At 48.3% G+C, this 16,390-nt stretch overlaps 6 protein-coding genes across 6 annotated transcripts; 2 read left to right on the top strand and 4 right to left on the bottom strand.

The window, feature by feature from the left end:
- Window positions 1-2,361: 2,361 nt before the first annotated feature.
- Window positions 2,362-4,228, top strand: B0J16DRAFT_396843 (uncharacterized protein; the record flags this gene model as incomplete). Its single annotated transcript, XM_046132290.1, has 1 exon — window positions 2,362-4,228. One exon carries the CDS (start codon window positions 2,362-2,364, stop codon window positions 4,126-4,128), a length of 1,767 nt encoding a protein of 588 aa, XP_045984680.1. The 3' UTR covers window positions 4,129-4,228.
- A 1-nt stretch (window position 4,229) lies between these two features.
- On the bottom strand, window positions 4,230-5,635 carry B0J16DRAFT_101006 (uncharacterized protein). Its single transcript, XM_046121271.1, has 5 exons — window positions 5,299-5,635; window positions 5,113-5,246; window positions 4,907-5,063; window positions 4,780-4,855; window positions 4,230-4,720 (listed from the first exon to the last, which is right to left on the bottom strand). Exons 1-5 carry the CDS (start codon window positions 5,356-5,358, stop codon window positions 4,545-4,547), a joined length of 603 nt encoding a protein of 200 aa, XP_045984679.1. The 5' UTR covers window positions 5,359-5,635; the 3' UTR covers window positions 4,230-4,544.
- Window positions 5,636-6,731: 1,096 nt separating this feature from the next.
- B0J16DRAFT_100993 (erythromycin esterase-domain-containing protein) lies at window positions 6,732-8,618 on the top strand. Its single transcript, XM_046121269.1, has 2 exons — window positions 6,732-7,629; window positions 7,684-8,618. The coding sequence occupies exons 1-2, from the start codon at window positions 6,891-6,893 to the stop codon at window positions 8,310-8,312; spliced, it is 1,368 nt and encodes a 455-aa protein (XP_045984678.1). The 5' UTR covers window positions 6,732-6,890; the 3' UTR covers window positions 8,313-8,618.
- Window positions 8,618-9,489, bottom strand: B0J16DRAFT_100980 (mitosis protein DIM1-domain-containing protein). The gene is made up of 2 exons (XM_046121268.1): window positions 9,345-9,489; window positions 8,618-9,291 (listed from the first exon to the last, which is right to left on the bottom strand). The coding sequence occupies exons 1-2, from the start codon at window positions 9,406-9,408 to the stop codon at window positions 8,924-8,926; spliced, it is 432 nt and encodes a 143-aa protein (XP_045984677.1). The 5' UTR covers window positions 9,409-9,489; the 3' UTR covers window positions 8,618-8,923.
- Window positions 9,490-9,657: 168 nt separating this feature from the next.
- On the bottom strand, window positions 9,658-12,887 carry B0J16DRAFT_337968 (uncharacterized protein). Its single transcript, XM_046127407.1, has 2 exons — window positions 11,169-12,887; window positions 9,658-11,118 (listed from the first exon to the last, which is right to left on the bottom strand). Exons 1-2 carry the CDS (start codon window positions 12,756-12,758, stop codon window positions 9,688-9,690), a joined length of 3,021 nt encoding a protein of 1,006 aa, XP_045984676.1. The 5' UTR covers window positions 12,759-12,887; the 3' UTR covers window positions 9,658-9,687.
- Window positions 12,888-13,641: 754 nt separating this feature from the next.
- On the bottom strand, window positions 13,642-15,696 carry B0J16DRAFT_100968 (uncharacterized protein). The gene is made up of 3 exons (XM_046121267.1): window positions 15,355-15,696; window positions 15,242-15,294; window positions 13,642-15,180 (listed from the first exon to the last, which is right to left on the bottom strand). The coding sequence occupies exons 1-3, from the start codon at window positions 15,363-15,365 to the stop codon at window positions 13,685-13,687; spliced, it is 1,560 nt and encodes a 519-aa protein (XP_045984675.1). The 5' UTR covers window positions 15,366-15,696; the 3' UTR covers window positions 13,642-13,684.
- Between the last annotated feature and the right edge of the window lie 694 nt (window positions 15,697-16,390).

The raw sequence follows: 16,390 nt of genomic DNA, 5'->3' as shown, positions 1-16,390 counted from the left end.
GTCGGTCGGTAGGAGTAGGACGCTTCAGGTGGCCGTTGTTTGTCTGTTCTGCGTCGTTGCATCGGGATGGTATGGATAGTGTTAGGTATCTTGGTTCGTTCTGTAACCGGTCCTTGAAGCAAAGCTTTCGTTCTAATCAGCCAGAGTAGTCGTATCTTCATGGGCAGTATTGGATTCGTAAGTGAATATCGCGGTCTCAACTGCTGGGTCAACAGAGAATGTGTATCAAAGAACCTACCAACAATATGTTGCCCTAAGTTAGTAGGAGAACCCATAACATTAATGTGTGATACAACAGCGATGGGTAGCAAACGTTGGTGTTTTGAATGACGAAGATGGCAGTTTTGGGTGTAGAACGGCAGGTGTGGCAGGATTGAAACCTCGACTGCTACTTGCCCGAACAGCTGCTGGCATTGGAGCCGTCTTTCATCCACTCTTTCATCCACCATACTACAGACGAACATGCCTTTGTTCAGCATCCGAACAAAGTCAAATATTACTGAACTGCACATTTCAATTCATTCGAACTATTTAAGAACGGGCTGTGTTTCTTTCCCTATCTCCTTCACCGAAAAAGAGACAGCGTCTCACAGCTCTGGTGCAACGACCTCCGACTTACTTCCACAGAGCCACTCGACTCCAGAGCGCTCGCTTTCTAATCCCAATATCCTCTATAATTGCCACGAAAACGCGCCCTCCCGTTCCAACAGACCTCAGCCACGACTTACCAACGCTTGATGGATCTCCCGTCGTCTTAACGTGGAGTTTTTCGAAGTAAGTGCACTATGAAATGCAATGCCTTAGAGATTGAGTGTAGAAGGAGGCCTTGATATATCAAACTAACATGATTTGCTTACAGTTCTCTTCCCAGCTCCAACCAACTACGAAGTCTCGCCGTATTCCTACCCTAACCGCCTGCAAAGCCTTTCGCGGCGCTGCTAGACCGCGACAAACACATTCCACACGACCTCCTCCACGAAACATCTCAATGAAAATAGCCGGCGACCTCTAGAAACTCGATTAAAGTGTATTTGCGGCTTCTTTCGGGTCTCTGTGTAGATGCGCGGGCGTTCCTGATACGACTCAGGGGCTGTGTTTCGTACTACAAGCCGAGGAGCATACATATACAACCCGTAAATCGAGCCTAGGAAGCAGTTTCAAACAGAAGAGATGCAAATTCAGTCATTAGGCAAACTAGTCGGGCAAGAAAGAGCAATTAGTCCACCAGAGTGGAAGCATGGTCCCTAGCAAGAGTGGGTTTACGACAGTATATACACTACGGCAATGCGAGATGAGTTTGAACATTTTCAAGTATCTCCAAAGGCTATATTGACAGGTTTTTTAATGTTGAGAGACGTTCTAGGGCACATGTAGACCATTATAGATGTCCTAATATATACGGGTAGGTGTTTATAGTCGAGTGTCAAAAGACTACCGACCCCTGAGTCAAGAAATCTTACTTTGATAATTAAGCAACAAAACAGTTTCCGTGTCGTTCTCAAATAACCCAAATTCCTTCTTCATAGTCGGGCTACCTATTTAGTTTATCCTCTGGTGTCTGTTTGGCCCAGTCGAGTTCCCCACTCGCCAGTGATGAAATATCAAACACCTGTATGCGGGCCATGCCACTGCCACTTTGCTCTACAGCAAGACTAGAGTATCCATATTAGGTACATCAGAGATATATCCCACTATTAGACATTCAGATAAATACTATCTACGATGCCAATGTGAAAGAGACTCCAACGTCGAAGGTACGCGATCAACTTTGACAAGGGCAATACAGGTCGCCGTGAGCATAAGAGACGAAACACTCTGGTCATCTTATATCATTAGACTAGCACTTAGGCTACTTTTATCTGGCAGCTAAGCCTTAGAAGATGATTCGTCCGTACCTTGATGAATCGCAAATCTACTCATCAACATCTGTTACAAGCTAGGTACTTCATCCCTCAAGAAAGCAACTGCCAGTGCCAGTGTATGATAGTCGGGCCGCACGGGGAGTCTTAGGCAGTGCTGGAAACCCGTCCAGTGATATAATTCTGTTTGTGGGGTGCCCCTGACAACCTGAGTTTCCGGTGGTGCGCAGGTATATTTCTCCCTCGGACCCTCTCGCTCTCTTCTTTTCTACCATCATCATCACAACCACAACAACAACAACAAGACGCTCTAGGCACAGCATCATAACAGACGAAATAATTTCTTCATCTTATGCCGTTTTAAGAGTAACACTTAGACTACTTTACTCTGCTAGCCTAAGCTTCAGAGGATATTTCCTCCCATCGCCCGGGCAGCAGGGCAACTTCTCCCCCATACACCCATCCCTTCCTATCCCCGAATCCTTCCTCATCAGAAATCACCATGTCGGATCACTCTGACCAGGGCTCCAGCCCCATCGAACCGGCTGGCCGAGCCTCTCCTCTTCTCGTCGGGGAGACCCTTCGTCTCATTGCCGAAGAGCTTGGACAACGAACCAAGGAAGATATGCGGTACAAAAATGCAGGCAGCTTGGCCAGCCTTGCCGCCACTTGCAAGTTCATTGCTAGTCATCTTGAGCCTATCCTTTACGCCCAAGATGTCAAGGAAAAGAGATTCAAGGGCCTCAAGCACGCCGTATACTCCTGTGGTGACAGACTCGCAGTCGCGATCCTGAAAAAATACCCCCAGAGACTTCTCAAGAACAACGTCAACGCCAACCTCGGCGTCACGTCTCGTCCTGCACACCGCAACGACATCTGCTTTACTATGCTTCACGTAGCAGCAGCTCGACAGCTTTATGACACCATCAAGAAGCTGTATAAGCTCGACGCCAAGTGGATTTATGCTAAGAATTTTCGATCGGCCATGCCCGAGTCGTTGGAACAACAATTTGAACAAAAACAGCACAAGTCGTTCCCCGGTCTACAGCATATCATCTACGGTATGTTGTGGGCTCCGAATTTTGCCCCTATGATTCACGGGGACAACTACACATGTGCCATCTTGGCTGGATACTGGCCTGACCATCATTTCTTCGTCGGCAAGTTTAACCATTCCACAAGCATTGGGGATGATCACATGACGCTTTTGCACCTTGCTGTCTACCTTCACCCTTCACCAAAGTCCTTGGAGTCCGTTCAAGCAGTGGCCGAGGAGTACCCTCACCTGAATCCTCTCCCGGTCGGGGATTATCGGGGCTCCGTCCATCATCTTGCTGTCGTGGCGCAAAACGGCAAGGCTCTCGAGTATCTACTACATGAGGTTATGGATGATCAGACCTACTACATTGATAACAGAGGCTACAACCCACTGCATCTCGCAGTCGAGCTTTGTCTTCAAGGAGATGGTGTCCCGGGCCCTAATGGGCAATCTGGCAGTACAAGACTACTCAACGTTCTTCTGTCCCTTAAGCACCGTATCAATCCGGCAATGCCACAAACAATGGCGCCGTACAAGACCCCTCTCCTGATAGTTGCCAAAATGATCCATCTCGACTGGAGCGGTCGATCGACACTGATCAAGAAGCTCCTTGATCAACTCATCGATCTTGAGGAAGATTATGCTGAAGCTTGGGGCTTAGGCTCGACTTCGTTCGCGATAAACCGCCCGGATTCTGATGGTAAGACCGTTTTAGGTCATATCACCAGCGCCATTCTTGAATCTCCCCCTTCCAAGGGCAACAAAGCTCTGGAGAATCTGTTCAAGAAGCTGGTGGACGAGCACGGCGCGGACATCAACCTAGATGCCAACCAATTCCCGTCTGCCCGAATCAGGGCCTATGTCCCTTCTATCAAATGGAGGGCCGACCGAGCTCAGGGCTTCACTCAGTTCAAAAGGGTCATTGAGGAGCTTGGTGGGCGTTTGCATCAGGCTGAGCTCGATAACACAATGACTCGAACACTTGCATCCCCTTACCCTGACCAGCGCCACCTGCAACAACTTCCTGCAAACCACCCTTATGCGATGCCAGGGCCTCTCAACGATGTCTTTGTTCCCCTCAGTCCTACTGAGGTGGCTGCGCGATCGGCTGCGCAATCTAGACTGGCTCGAGCTAGGGCGCTTATTGCAGCCCGTGACTCTGGCAGTATCAACGAACAAACGATTGCTAACTTTGTGGCCAACCTCAACGGGGCTTCTCACACGGGGTAGTCAGGCAGTACACTAGGAAGGGGGTAATAAAGGTTTTCCATTTCTTTTCTTTTTCTTTTCCTTTTTCGTTTCACTTTTTTGAGGCCTTACGCGGAAGGACGTAGGAAAGGCCGCAGCGGCATAATCAAGCCGGCTCTTCTGTTGGGCAGGGAAAGCAACTTCTTTTTTTCTTTCTAATGGTGTACGAGATATGTAACGATGTATGACAACGATAGATAGACAAAAAATGCTCTGAGCACATATTCCCGGTGTCCCCCCATTGGAGAAGTGTTCTAAAGCTTAGAAGACAAGTCTAAATACCAGTCTAAGCTGGCATAAAGTGTCCAAGTTATTTTATCCCTTAGGCTTCCCAAACACGTTGATGCCTGGTACTGGTATATTGATCCAATTCACGACCTCCAATCATCATATATTCTCTAGCAGTAGTCAAGCATAGAGCCAAGAGCAGTCTTCTCAGCACTCGTGATGGTCAACTTCCAGTAGCTCTTAACCTGGACCCAGCTCTTGGCGTAGGTGCAGTAGAAGCTTGTCAGAGGAGGCTTCCAGGCATCGGGGGACTTGTCGCTCTTGGACTGATTGACATTATCGGTGACTGTGAGAGCTGTTAGAAAGGTTGTGTTTCGATATAGGATGGGTGTGGGGATGATTTACCTGCCCACAGTTGAGGTCTTGTCACATCGTTGGCGAATTGGGTTCGCTTGGCAGTAGTCCATGAGGCAGCGCCAGACTGTAATGCGTTAGTATCTGGTTGAAAGAAGGCTGTTTCTTGAGAACTTACAATCCAAGCATTCTTAAGAGGAACCATATGGTCAATGTCAATATCACTGGCCTGTGTCCAGGTAGCACCGTCGTACGGCGACTTCCATGTGCCAGAGGTGGAAGCACAGGCATCATTGGTCACGACGTTGGTTCCATCTCTCTTCAAGACGAATTCTCTATAGAATGTATCAGCATTGTTCTTGTTACCACGAAGGATGGGCTTACCGAGTGTTGCAAGTGCCCTCGTAGGTCTGCCAGTGAGGGAAAAGATCTCTGTTGTAAGTGTCGGTGTTGGTAGGAGCGGAAACAGTAAGGCCGCTCAAGAGGGATCGAGCACTAGAGGCGCTGGGAATACCAGGCTGAGATGTGTGAGAGAGTTGACGATAGCTCAAGGAAAATAAGTTAACTTACAGGCGTAGGCGCAGCGAGAACACCAGCGACGGGAAGGAGGATAGCGACGGAGAACTTCATCTTGAATTGTCCGGTTGAAGAGAGATGGTACTGAAGAGGGGAAGAAAGAGGGATGAGGAGAGGGAATAGTATCACAGCCAAGCTACACTTGTCTCTTTATACCAGAATCAACTTCAGATAGCCATCTTCATTTATCAATCACATCCGCGTATTCTCGGAGGATACACAAGACAAGAGGCTGCACTGCACATGAATCCTCCTTCCTTATTGAATCAAGATCCGGCGCACAACAAGAGCCTTCTCCCTTCTGGGCGCTGATCTCACAGGCACGAGGCATCGTGATAGGTGAGGGTTGAGGGTGTCGCTGTACCGGCAGTTAGTTGCGCGTCTATTCGCTACCGGGCTGGAAAGTCAGGGTCCAGTTAGAGGCTGGCACGGTACCACGCTGATAAGGTAGTGCCGTTGATCGACAGGTGGAATTACTGTCTAGAGGGAAAACATTGTGGGGTTGGGTGAGTATAATTATAAAACCTGCCTTTTAAGGAAGTAAGCGTCCGAGACATGAGACATGGGGAGATTGTTATGAAGTTGTGTGAATGCAGTGCAGTCATGTGAAGAATATCTGAAGGAACTTGAGTTTATAGATATATCACTATTTATTATTATCAGATGAATGTCTATAGAGTAACCAGGTAACAGGAGGTACTGGGGAGATTGATATTTGTCTAATGCCAAAGACAATCAACCTCACAAGTTGCTGATCTAGGTTAGTAGTCATTATGGTAGGACGTCTTATGACCTTTGTCCCAAGACCAACTAGACTCAAAAAAGGTGCCTGTAGATCTCTTATCTCAAACACTCAAATAGGAAGTCTACTAACATGGTGGGTTAAAGTATCACATATCAGAGCTACTAAAAGACCATCTTGCATAAGTCCTTCGGGTTTCAGCAAATACCATGCTGCCAACCATTGATTATCTACCGTTCCCTCATCGCATTCTCAATCCGACATAGAGGCTTTCTTAATCTATGCGACCAGCTGCGGAGCCAATGTTCCGCTTGTGTTATGGATGCACTTGACAGAATGTCATCAAAAATGGTTATTATCACAGAGGTATCAATCAGTGTAAGCCAAACCCAACCAGCAGAAACAGCTACAGCCAAAAAGAAATAGCCATAGTCTAGCTCAACTATCCGAAAACTATCTCAACAGGATGTGAGCCAGGAACGATTCCTATTGGTGGATACAAAGTTTAATGGCCAGACTATCATTGTGAGGTTATCGCCACCTCCGCCTTACAGCACAGATAATAAAGATTGAAGATCACCTGTCAGATTCCCTTTCCGGAGCTTTTAATTGGCAGCCATGAATTCAAGAAAGAATGTCCATTTTTCCCGTTGTGGTGGATTTACATCAAATGTGCCTATTGAGTGTCTATCTTGAGCATCACTTATGACTATTTGTGATGTCACACGGTACAGGGGACAGTATTTCCACAAGTATAATAACTGACAGAACACATTTTTAGAATATCCAATATCTGACAATAAACAGATGAACTCAATTTCTATCCCGAGATAAGCCATCCAATATGGACCCTTCGACAATAGATCGACTTAAAAGTCACGTAACCTCCTTCACATCATTATCTCAAGATTCCGACACAATTACAAAACACTTTGACAGTTTCGGCGACTGCAAAGTGTTACTTATCGGTGATGCCTCCCATGGCACATCTGAGTTCTACTCCGTTCGTGCTGAAATCACAAAGTACATGATCAAGAACCACGGCTTCAACATCGTTGCAGTTGAAGCAGATTGGCCTGGCGCCGAACATGTAGACAGATATGTCAGACACCGGTCAGGTCCAGGACAGGGCACAGCAGAAACAACCCAGATGGCAGAGAAGGAGAACCGAGAGCCACCATTCTTGCGCTTTCCAACCTGGATGTGGCGCAACATGGAGGTTCGCGATTTTGTTGAATGGATGCGTTCTTATAATTCTGGCCGAGAAGCCAAAGAAGCCGCTGGGTTTTATGGGTTGGATCTCTACTCGATGGGAACTTCAATGAAAGCAGTTGTCGAGTATCTGGATACGGTTGACAAGGACATGGCAAAAGTCGCAAGGGAACGATATATCAAGCTGATGGACTGGTCTGAAGATCCACATAAATATGGCTTGGAATCGTTGGGAACATCTTTCAAGGGGTATGAAGACGATGTTGTCGCCATGCTCAAAGACCTCTTGAAAAAACGTATGGAATACTCTGCGGCACTTCACGACGGTATTGAGTTTCACAGTGGGGAGCAAAATGCTAGAGTTGTCAAAGGTAACTGAACTCACAACCTCCTTGTAAGTCTATCAAAAGCTGATTTGTCACCAGATGCCGAGCAGTATTACAAGTCCATGTACCGCGGACGAGACGAATCTTGGAATCTCCGAGATACGCACATGTTTGACACTCTCAAGAGAGTCCTCGAGCATTGCGGTGAGGGCTCCAAGGCCATCGTCTGGGCACACAACAGCCATGTAGGCGATGCTCGTGCTACTAGCATGAGCTGGACAAGCGGCGAACTCAACATCGGGGAGCTCTGCAAGAAGACATTCGGAGATAACGCTCTTGCCATTGGCACAGGCACAAATACGGGTACAGTTGCCGCAGCTCAGGACTGGGACGGTGACATGAACATCATGAACGTTCGACCAGGGCTCTCAGGTAGTTACGAAGAGCTCATGCATGCTACGGGTGTCGGCAACTTTGTTCTGGACCTACGGAAGGGCAGATGCGATGAGAAACTTCGGGAGGCGTTGTGTGAGCAGCGCCTAGAGCGGTTTATCGGCGTGATATACAAGCCAGAAAATGAGAAGGCTTCTCATTACTCGTATGCTATCCTGCCGGAGCAGTTTGATGGGTACATTTGGTTTGACGAGTCCAAGCATGTGGGAACACTAGAAGTTCACCAACCGCAGTCGTCGAGGGAGTACCATGAAACATGGCCATTTGGGTTATAGGTATCTTAAATAAGCATATAATAATTGTGAATTGCACTATCTCGGAACTATATCATCTGTCCTAACTACAACGTTAGAATGACAAACAGCTGCAATGTCTTGTCATCGGGCTCCGAATGGGTATATCTAGGCAAGTACAGAATACTTGTATCGTTCGTGCCGCCATCCAGTCGAATGTAGGTATTCATTGGCGGTGCTAGCACGAATCACAGAGTATAGTTCACAGAAACTTGGCAAAAGTCCATTCAACTTCATGGTGCAACATCATATCACAACGACATGGTCAGTATCCCTACCGTTCCTTCTGCCATATAGCTTGTTTTACACAATCCGTGTAAAATAGCCACGGCAAGCCCGATGTCTTCAAGTCGTGTCAGAGAAGTATTTCATAAAAAGCACCTTGGAGTCTCACCATTTGTTCCATAGGACTGTCTTGACGACAAGCGTAGTGTCGTAATCTCATTTCTCGATTCTGGCTCAAAAGCCCGCTGTGGCTACTTTCCTCCTCTCACCATTGTAAGAAGTCATGATTAGCAACCCCTCAGAAAAGCACAAGTCCAACTCCAAACCCACACCCAAAATCCCAAACAGTGTCACCCCCGTGGCGATGACTAGTACCTGTGTCGTGTGGAGTAGTCCTTGGGACTGACGACCAGACCACGGCCCTTCTTGGCACCTCGATACACCGTCTCGAAAATATCAATGAGCTCCTGCTTATCCTCAAGAACCCATTTAATCTTGTTGTTGTCACCGGTACCCAAATCGATCATCATATGTTTGTTTCGGAAGAAGAACATGAGGGAGCACGGGTCGTAGAGTTCGTACATCTGGTTGAAGTCGGGGACCGAGTCGATGTCGCAGAGGTAGATGACGGCGAAGTTGCGGACCTTGTCGGCGATCTTGTAGAGAACTTCATCTTGGCGCATGCAGTCGGGGTCCCAGTCACGGCCGAAGCGGATGACGACGAGACGATCTTCCTCTAGACAATGGTTAGTAAATAGAATATAGGTTGGAAGATGCGATGGTATTTACCTGAGAGGATGGCTTGGTCGACGTGCCAGCCGGTGTTGAGATGGGGAAGAACGACAGAACCCATTTTTGCTGTTCAAAATAGTTTGTATGTGCGTGTGTCAAAGACTTCAGGTTGAAAGACTCGTAGAAATGGAAAGAACTTGATGATTGTTTTTGGAAGATAGAGAGAACCATGATGGAAGGCGGCAGCATATGATGTGGGTCTTGATTGACACGTGCGCTAGCCTGATTTAGCCTCAGGTGAACAAGCCTCACCTTGATTCAACTTAGACTCACCTTGGAAGTAAATGAGAAGCAGATGGCACTGATATGTACGAGATCTATTTCGTCTTCTAAATGCTCTCTAAGATTCATCATACTCGTCAATAACACTCCTCGGCTTGAAATATTGACCCAGCGGCTCAAACTTCAAGTGCTCAAACCCAAATGCATCCGGTCCTCCAATCTTGATACCACGCTCCGATCCAGTCCATCTATCACTTGCAGCTATTCCCAGCACAACAACTAGCAATCCATATCGATACTCTGGTGTTCCTACCGCTTCTCCATTCTGTGCGTCAATGACGCAAACAAGATCGGGAACAATAGCTAGAACATCCTCCTGAAGCTCCTCCTTACGATCTGGATGGACTTTCAGAGCAGCGATGTTCTCGTTCTTGAAAGGAATCTTGATGATGCCCTTGAACTGCTGTGAATCGCCTTCAGAAGCTGGGTTCGTTTCATCTCGAACATCTGCACCTTCAATGAGACACTCGCCATAGACATGCCCATTCCTCAATGTTCTCTCCACCCCAATGATCTTACCCTTCCATAGAACCTTTCCTGCCCCGGGACCACCACACTCATCAATGATAGTCTCGGCGACATTGTCCACGCGGTTCTCCTTACGCGCTCGAGCAACTGCTCGACCAATCCTCCACGACTGGGAAAGCGTATGTTCAACTGCCCAGCGTCTCGTCTCTGCTCCTGTGACTGGGGCATCCGCAGCGCCTACCTGTGAGCCCATCTCGCTTAGAGCAGAGCGGATAATGCGCTCGACAGCCTCGTCGGAGGATGCTTTTGGCATGACTATAACATTGCCATTTCCGTCGCTTACAGCAATGGGTGACCAGATCGTCTCCCTTTCTTTGAAGACCACGGGCGTTGTCTGCCATTTTGTAGGGTACGCTCTACCCATCCAGTCTCCGTCCACTGTAGGAATATCCATCTGATCACTCGAGCCAAGCAACAGTCCGCTGAGACCATTAGCTCCTCCAACTTCGACAGATATCATGTGCGTAGCTGATGTATTGCACATCTTGTATAATTGCTGCTGTGCTTCGAGCAGTTCATCGCCTGCGAGCTTTTCGATTGCGACAGTAGGGCTTCCTGCTCCGCCGCCACAGCCAACTCGTGCATCGTCGGGCAGGTCCTCAGGATTGACCACCCTAATTGTTGCTCCGTTACGCAGCTGCGTTCGTAATCGAATCATTAGTCCGTAAGGACTACCGCCGCCTCCTGTACCTAGAATGTAGCAGCCTGTTGCGATCCACGAAACGTCCCTTTCGGAAAGATACCACGTTCGCTTTCTCACATCGGGGCGGTATGTCAGTATATCAAAGTCCTCGTCCTCCTTGGTATCATGCTTCAAATTTTTATCCTTGGCGCTCTTCTCGTAACTATCCATTTCCTGGTCCTCTTCGGGTTCTTCCTGTGTTTCAGGAACAATACTCTCCTTGGAGAAGTCAAAGTCTCCTGTTGCTCGAACAACAAACCGAGTCTTGTTGGCAATATACTACAACACAGTTAGTAAGCCGTTAAATAATATCACCACACGGTACATACCTGGAGCGGCAAAACTTCCTTCTCGACAACAGTAACCGTTGACCGTAAAGCTCCAGCTTTAACAGTCTTTTCAATAGCTTCCTGGCACACCTCCTCGAGGAGTTCATTCGCCGACTGATCTGCTGTCGACTTGACAGTATCCACGACAGCACTAACCCTGGCTATGGCAGCTCCAATAGCGTTTGCAACTTGTGACCACTGCGGCTTGAGCACCTTGCTCGCTCCCTTGAGCTCGTCAGGCGCAATAACAGCGCCACCTCCCACCAAAATCACAGGGATATCTTGAGGTGACGTCTTCATTGTATCAATCACCTTCTCTAACTTGAGCTTGATCACAGAACTGACATTCTTGAGTTCATCATCCGAAAGCGCGTCTCTTAGAAGGGTTGCATTTCCAATCTCTAAGCCTGGGTTGGCAAGGACTCTGCAATCAGTGGCCGTTAAGACTTTTCCACCAAAGACAATAGCTTCTTGCGTTAACTTGTATCCCACGCTGTCCGGTCCTACTGTTATACCATTATCCTTTCGTACAATAGAGCCTCCACCAAGACCGATGCTCTTGATGTCAGGACACGAAAAGTTCATGCGAACGCCCGAAAGGTCGCTATAAGCAGCTTGCTGTCGAGGAAAGCCGTTTTCCAGAAGGATACCAACATCAGATGTGGTTCCTCCAATATCAACCACCATCATGGCTTCGTCAAGTTCATTCTGTACCAGAAACGCAGCTCCTCTCATACTGTTCGTGGGACCGCTTGAGAATGTTCGGATTGGCAGTCGTGCAGCTAGTTCACCAGATAGTACAGTGCCATCGTTTTGGGTGATGAAAACAGGACAGTTTAGACCTAGCTTTTTCACAGGCTCGTGAAAAGATCGAATTGTCTTGCGTGCAAACGGGAGGATCGAAGCGTTGAGGATAGCTGCGTTTTCTCTCTCAAGGAAGCCGAGGTTGGCGACCTCTTTGGAGCAAACGACGTCACAGCCAGGAATCTCGCTCCTGATTATATCTGCGGCCCTCTCTTCTTGCTGTTCGACTGTATCGATCGGGCTGAAGATACCAATGACCACCACACTCTTGATACCCATCTCTTTAATGATCGCGCATTGCTGTTTGATCTCATTTGGGTTGATATCAGATATCAAACGACCATCAACCTCCAGTCCACCCTTGACCAGAGCATGATGCCCCAAGATCAGTTCCCTCATATCACTTGGCCAGTCAACACACGGCAAGTTATGCTTCGAGAAAGGTCCACAAAGACGAATAACAGCAACTCGGGACAGTCTCGCAGCATCCCTCTCGACGACAGCGTTGACAAAGTGTGTGGTTCCAATCGTCACACTAGCGACTTCATCAGGGCTGATAGAAGCCGAGCTGAGCATCTTGGTGAGGGCATTATTGATACCAACACTAGGATTTGTTGTTGTTGGCTCTTTATGCCACGCGATGATGCCGCGATCAGGTGCTGAAATTTGTAGAGGATCGATGAGGACGCCATCTGTGTTTGTTCCGCCAACGTCGATCCCGACTCGAAGCCGTCGTATAGCTGTAGTTGTGCTCATAGTGGATGCGTCACTAAGACAAGTTCGCATTTACGCTATAACACGATGGAGCGGTGGTTTTCAGTATGAGACAAGCATGTAAACGCTCAGTAGGTATGTTCTTCCACGATGTCAATGAATAATCCAAGTCTAGACTAGAATGGTATTTAGGGAAAGACCCCGATGCCGGCGAATGAGCTCCGCAGTAAAGAGCTCCAATAGCGACTGTGGGGTTTTGCTGAAGGATCAAATATTGTGGTGATCATGATGTTGTAGATAAGATCCTTCCTTATCAATCAGACGCCATTCTGACTGTATTGAATTACTGACAAACAAATGCAACTCCTGCTAATCATCTTCAAAGTTCACATGGTCGGGCTGAGTTTTAACTCTGTATTTGTAACGGTTCGTTATTCTTACCCTGAACCATAATTCAACCATTAAGGTGCATCTGCCAGTCATGATGAACGTGTCGATCAACGTCTATCTACTAAAAAGATAAGACATCACAAATACAACAAGTTTGATCAAAACGTGAATTCTTATTCATACAATGATTACCATCAATCCTATCTCCATGAGAGGTGCCATCGAGCTGCGTAAAAGATACAACCCAAAACTATCCATGACGACTACCTATCCATGCCGTCCCTCACTAATAAACAAAGCTTCCATGATATACTAAAGCCAGTATGCCGATTCCGCTACTTCAGCCTTCGGGAGACCATGCCCCGATGGGAGAGAGAGGGAAAAAGAAGAAGAAAAATAATACCCCTCATGGGAAGAGTCATGGAATCTTGCATATTCCTCGCGACGCCCGTAACGCCAAATCTTTGTGTGTGCACACTTCTTCGAGAGCCGCTTTGCGTGGAGTCTCTGCAGAAGGTTTGAAAATAATAATGAGTCTCATGCAATCATTGTTCCTGTATGCCAGTTCCCGTGCTTTCGTCTATAGCCAAATAATCGCTTGAGCGTACTTAAATCTCGATGGTCTTCATTGATTCGTCCACCACCTCCGGCTTCTTGCCATTCGCCTTGGGCGAAGGCTCTTCCTCCACCTTAAGGAGGTCGGATTCCACACGGGGGATGGCGGAGACATTGGGAACCTTGTTATCTTGGCTCTGTCGGGGAGTTTCGACCTCTACGAGTTTCTCGGGCTGGATATAGGCGTCGGCAAGTTCGGGGATTGCTGCCTCTTCCGTTACTCGGCTCAGAGGAGTCGCTTTTCCGTACCCAGGCCCAGCACCGGGTCGAGGGCTGGCCAACGGAGATGAGCCGCTGAGGCGTTGCATGGATCGACCTCGGCCCTCGCTGTTCTCACCACCACTACCGTAGGGGGAAGAAGAACGCGAGCCCAACGGGGACTGGGGCTTGGGGCCCATAGATCTTCTGTTCGATGCGCGTCGTCCGTACTTCTGATCCATCCTCCACCTCAGAATGCTGAAATACGAGGGCTCGACTCGTGTCTCCTTGAACTCTCGTAGCTTGAGCTCGTTAGTCTCTTCGTCTACGTACCACTTTCCGCTGTTGAGATCGTCCGCAACAACAGCCAGGAAGGCAGACCAAGAACGAGCGACAACGTATTTGGTATCGTAGTCACGACCAAAGAGGATGATCTGACCCCATTGACCACCAGGACCAGGCGCCAGGTCAACAGCCAAGTTGTTGCCACCCCAGTCGCGAACCAGAGGGATCCAAGAGCTGTGAGCATATGCTTTTTGGACAGCGTTCGCAGGGACACAGTCCTGGCGAGACAGGAGGTCCTGTCTCCAGGGACCAGGGCTGTTGCCAGCCGAACCACCTTGCTTGGACGAAGAGGCCTCATTACTGCCACCGAAAGCCTTGGAAGGAGTGGAGGGCTTAGCAACCGAAGTCTCGAGTAAGAACTGTTGGTTAACGGTCCTCCAGTTCTCCCATTCTTGCACAATCTCCTCACAATCCAGCAACATGTGACTGAAGATAATTCCAGTAGGCATTCCTCCTCGCTCTTGACCGTCATGAATCATAAGGGAGTCTCGGACATCCTGGGGAAGGGAGCAGTCAAGTTGGTGCTCCAGGTCGTTCAAGTCGTTGTTGGTAGCACCCTCGCATAGCTGATCGTAAAGCTCTGGGTAGTTGTCATCGGCCCAAGAATCTATGCGTCTCCAGGAGTGAGCAACTGGGGGAGCAGGCGGAAGACCATCGGAAAAGTTCTGCATGGGGACGTCGCCAGGGCTTTGCACCTCGAAGCCATCGCCTTGGCTGGCATTGCGAGCGCTCATTGACCTCAAACCAGGAGAATAGGGAGCACTCGTTGGGGCGAAGGTGTTAGCATCAAGGTGTGGAGAGGCTCGACCTGTTTCGTCGGAGTAAGGAGATGAGACGTCGTTTCGAGAATCGGAGGCTGTTGCTACGCCAGTCATGATGCCACCCCGACCACCATTCTGCAGAGGGACATGGCGACCGGTTCGGTAAGGGGAATCGAACGAGGAATCTAGATGTCGTTTAGCATATAGGCTTCGAGATGTCGCGATAAAGTTCAAGGGGCGGCATACGTCTGTCATAACTGGTCATAGTATGCCAGAAGGATCTAATTGTCGCACCGAAACTGTTAAAGCCGATGTTAGCAACGGTCGACTCGAGATATGCGATAGACTCCTTGACTTACGAGCCTTCCATGGTGACGGCGATGGGGGCCCAAGAGCCGGCGAGCGTGGGAAAAGGGTGAACGAAAGTCGGTTACTAGGGGCTGAAATGCGACAACAAGAAGAGAAGAGCAGAGCGCGGATGGGCCGAGTCTTTGATTATGAAAGTAGAAGTAAGGGCGTCGCAAAAGCCAAACCGAGCAAAGGAAGAGAGTGAACGGAAAAGAGCAAGAGAGCGACGAAGTATGAGAAGAGCGGAACAGAGCGAATTGTTGATGATGTAGAGTTTGAAGGTGAAGATTTCCAAAAGCCCCGAGATGTAGACTATGGTTGTCCAATCCAAATCCAATCTACTAAATCCAGGGGAACCTAACTAGGAGCTACAGAGGGAGAGAAAGGTGGCTGCTCCGCCGGGCTCGGACGCGTGGGGTCAGGTCAGGTCCAGTATGGAGGTTAGTTGGGTTTCTTTTTACAGTATCAAAGTACAGTACAGTATGTATAATTTAGTGGACTTTAATGCTGTAATTTTAGGTGGGCAGGGCTTGTTAAGGTCCGTGTAATGGATGGGTTTATTTCGAGAGTGCCGAAGATTCCATGTATAAAAACAAAGAAGGCGGACGGGTGGCACAAAAAAACGGGAGAAGAAGAAAGGACCCTGTGATGGAATGAAACAGGTACTAGAACCCAATCCAATGGCAGGCGCAGGCGCAGGCGCAAGACTGGAGGTTGGTTGGCCTTTGTCTTTGTTTTTGTTGTTGACACTGACGATTGATTTTCCAAGGTAACCAACCAATGGGTATTCTAATTGGTCACTGTCTCTCTGCAGACAACCATACCACACTGGCACTAACACTGGCCGATGTGGCGGGAATGATGGATGTTAAGGGGCTGAGTGTTGCACTGAGTGGCTGCGGGAAAGTGAAAGCTGGACAAGGGTGGGTAATGGGCATAAAAAGTTGGCAATCGTGCAGTAGGAGAGTATGCAGCTGATACAACCGATGAACACTTTGATTTTAATGCAGGTAAATATGCTTTTAATCATAGAACTATCAGCAATTG

This window comes from Fusarium flagelliforme (assembly GCF_020744385.1).
Source record: "Fusarium flagelliforme strain FIESC 12 MPI-CAGE-AA-0113 chromosome Unknown B0J16scaffold_3, whole genome shotgun sequence".
Classification (NCBI taxonomy): domain Eukaryota; kingdom Fungi; phylum Ascomycota; class Sordariomycetes; order Hypocreales; family Nectriaceae; genus Fusarium; species Fusarium flagelliforme.
This window is presented reverse-complemented; position numbering and strand designations above follow the sequence as displayed.

Bases quoted from the DNA above. Each gene is read 5' to 3' on its own strand.
- B0J16DRAFT_337968 (XM_046127407.1), bottom strand. From the start codon at position 12,758: ATGCGAACTTGTCTTAGTGACGCATCCACTATGAGCACAACTACAGCT. The intron at 11,119-11,168 runs GTATGTACCGTG...ACTGTGTTGTAG, and splicing joins AGGAAGTTTTGCCGCTCCAG to TATATTGCCAACAAGACTCG.
- B0J16DRAFT_100993 (XM_046121269.1), top strand. From the start codon at position 6,891: ATGGACCCTTCGACAATAGATCGACTTAAAAGTCACGTAACCTCCTTC. The intron at 7,630-7,683 runs GTAACTGAACTC...ATTTGTCACCAG, and splicing joins AAATGCTAGAGTTGTCAAAG to ATGCCGAGCAGTATTACAAG.
- B0J16DRAFT_101006 (XM_046121271.1), bottom strand. From the start codon at position 5,358: ATGAAGTTCTCCGTCGCTATCCTCCTTCCCGTCGCTGGTGTTCTCGCT. The intron at 5,247-5,298 runs GTAAGTTAACTT...CACACATCTCAG, and splicing joins TTCTCGCTGCGCCTACGCCT to CCTGGTATTCCCAGCGCCTC. The intron at 4,856-4,906 runs GTAAGTTCTCAA...AACGCATTACAG, and splicing joins CTCTTAAGAATGCTTGGATT to TCTGGCGCTGCCTCATGGAC.
- B0J16DRAFT_100968 (XM_046121267.1), bottom strand. The intron at 15,181-15,241 runs GTATGCCGCCCC...AACGACATCTAG, and splicing joins TATGACCAGTTATGACAGAC to ATTCCTCGTTCGATTCCCCT.
- B0J16DRAFT_100980 (XM_046121268.1), bottom strand. From the start codon at position 9,408: ATGGGTTCTGTCGTTCTTCCCCATCTCAACACCGGCTGGCACGTCGAC. The intron at 9,292-9,344 runs GTAAATACCATC...ACCATTGTCTAG, and splicing joins CGACCAAGCCATCCTCTCAG to AGGAAGATCGTCTCGTCGTC.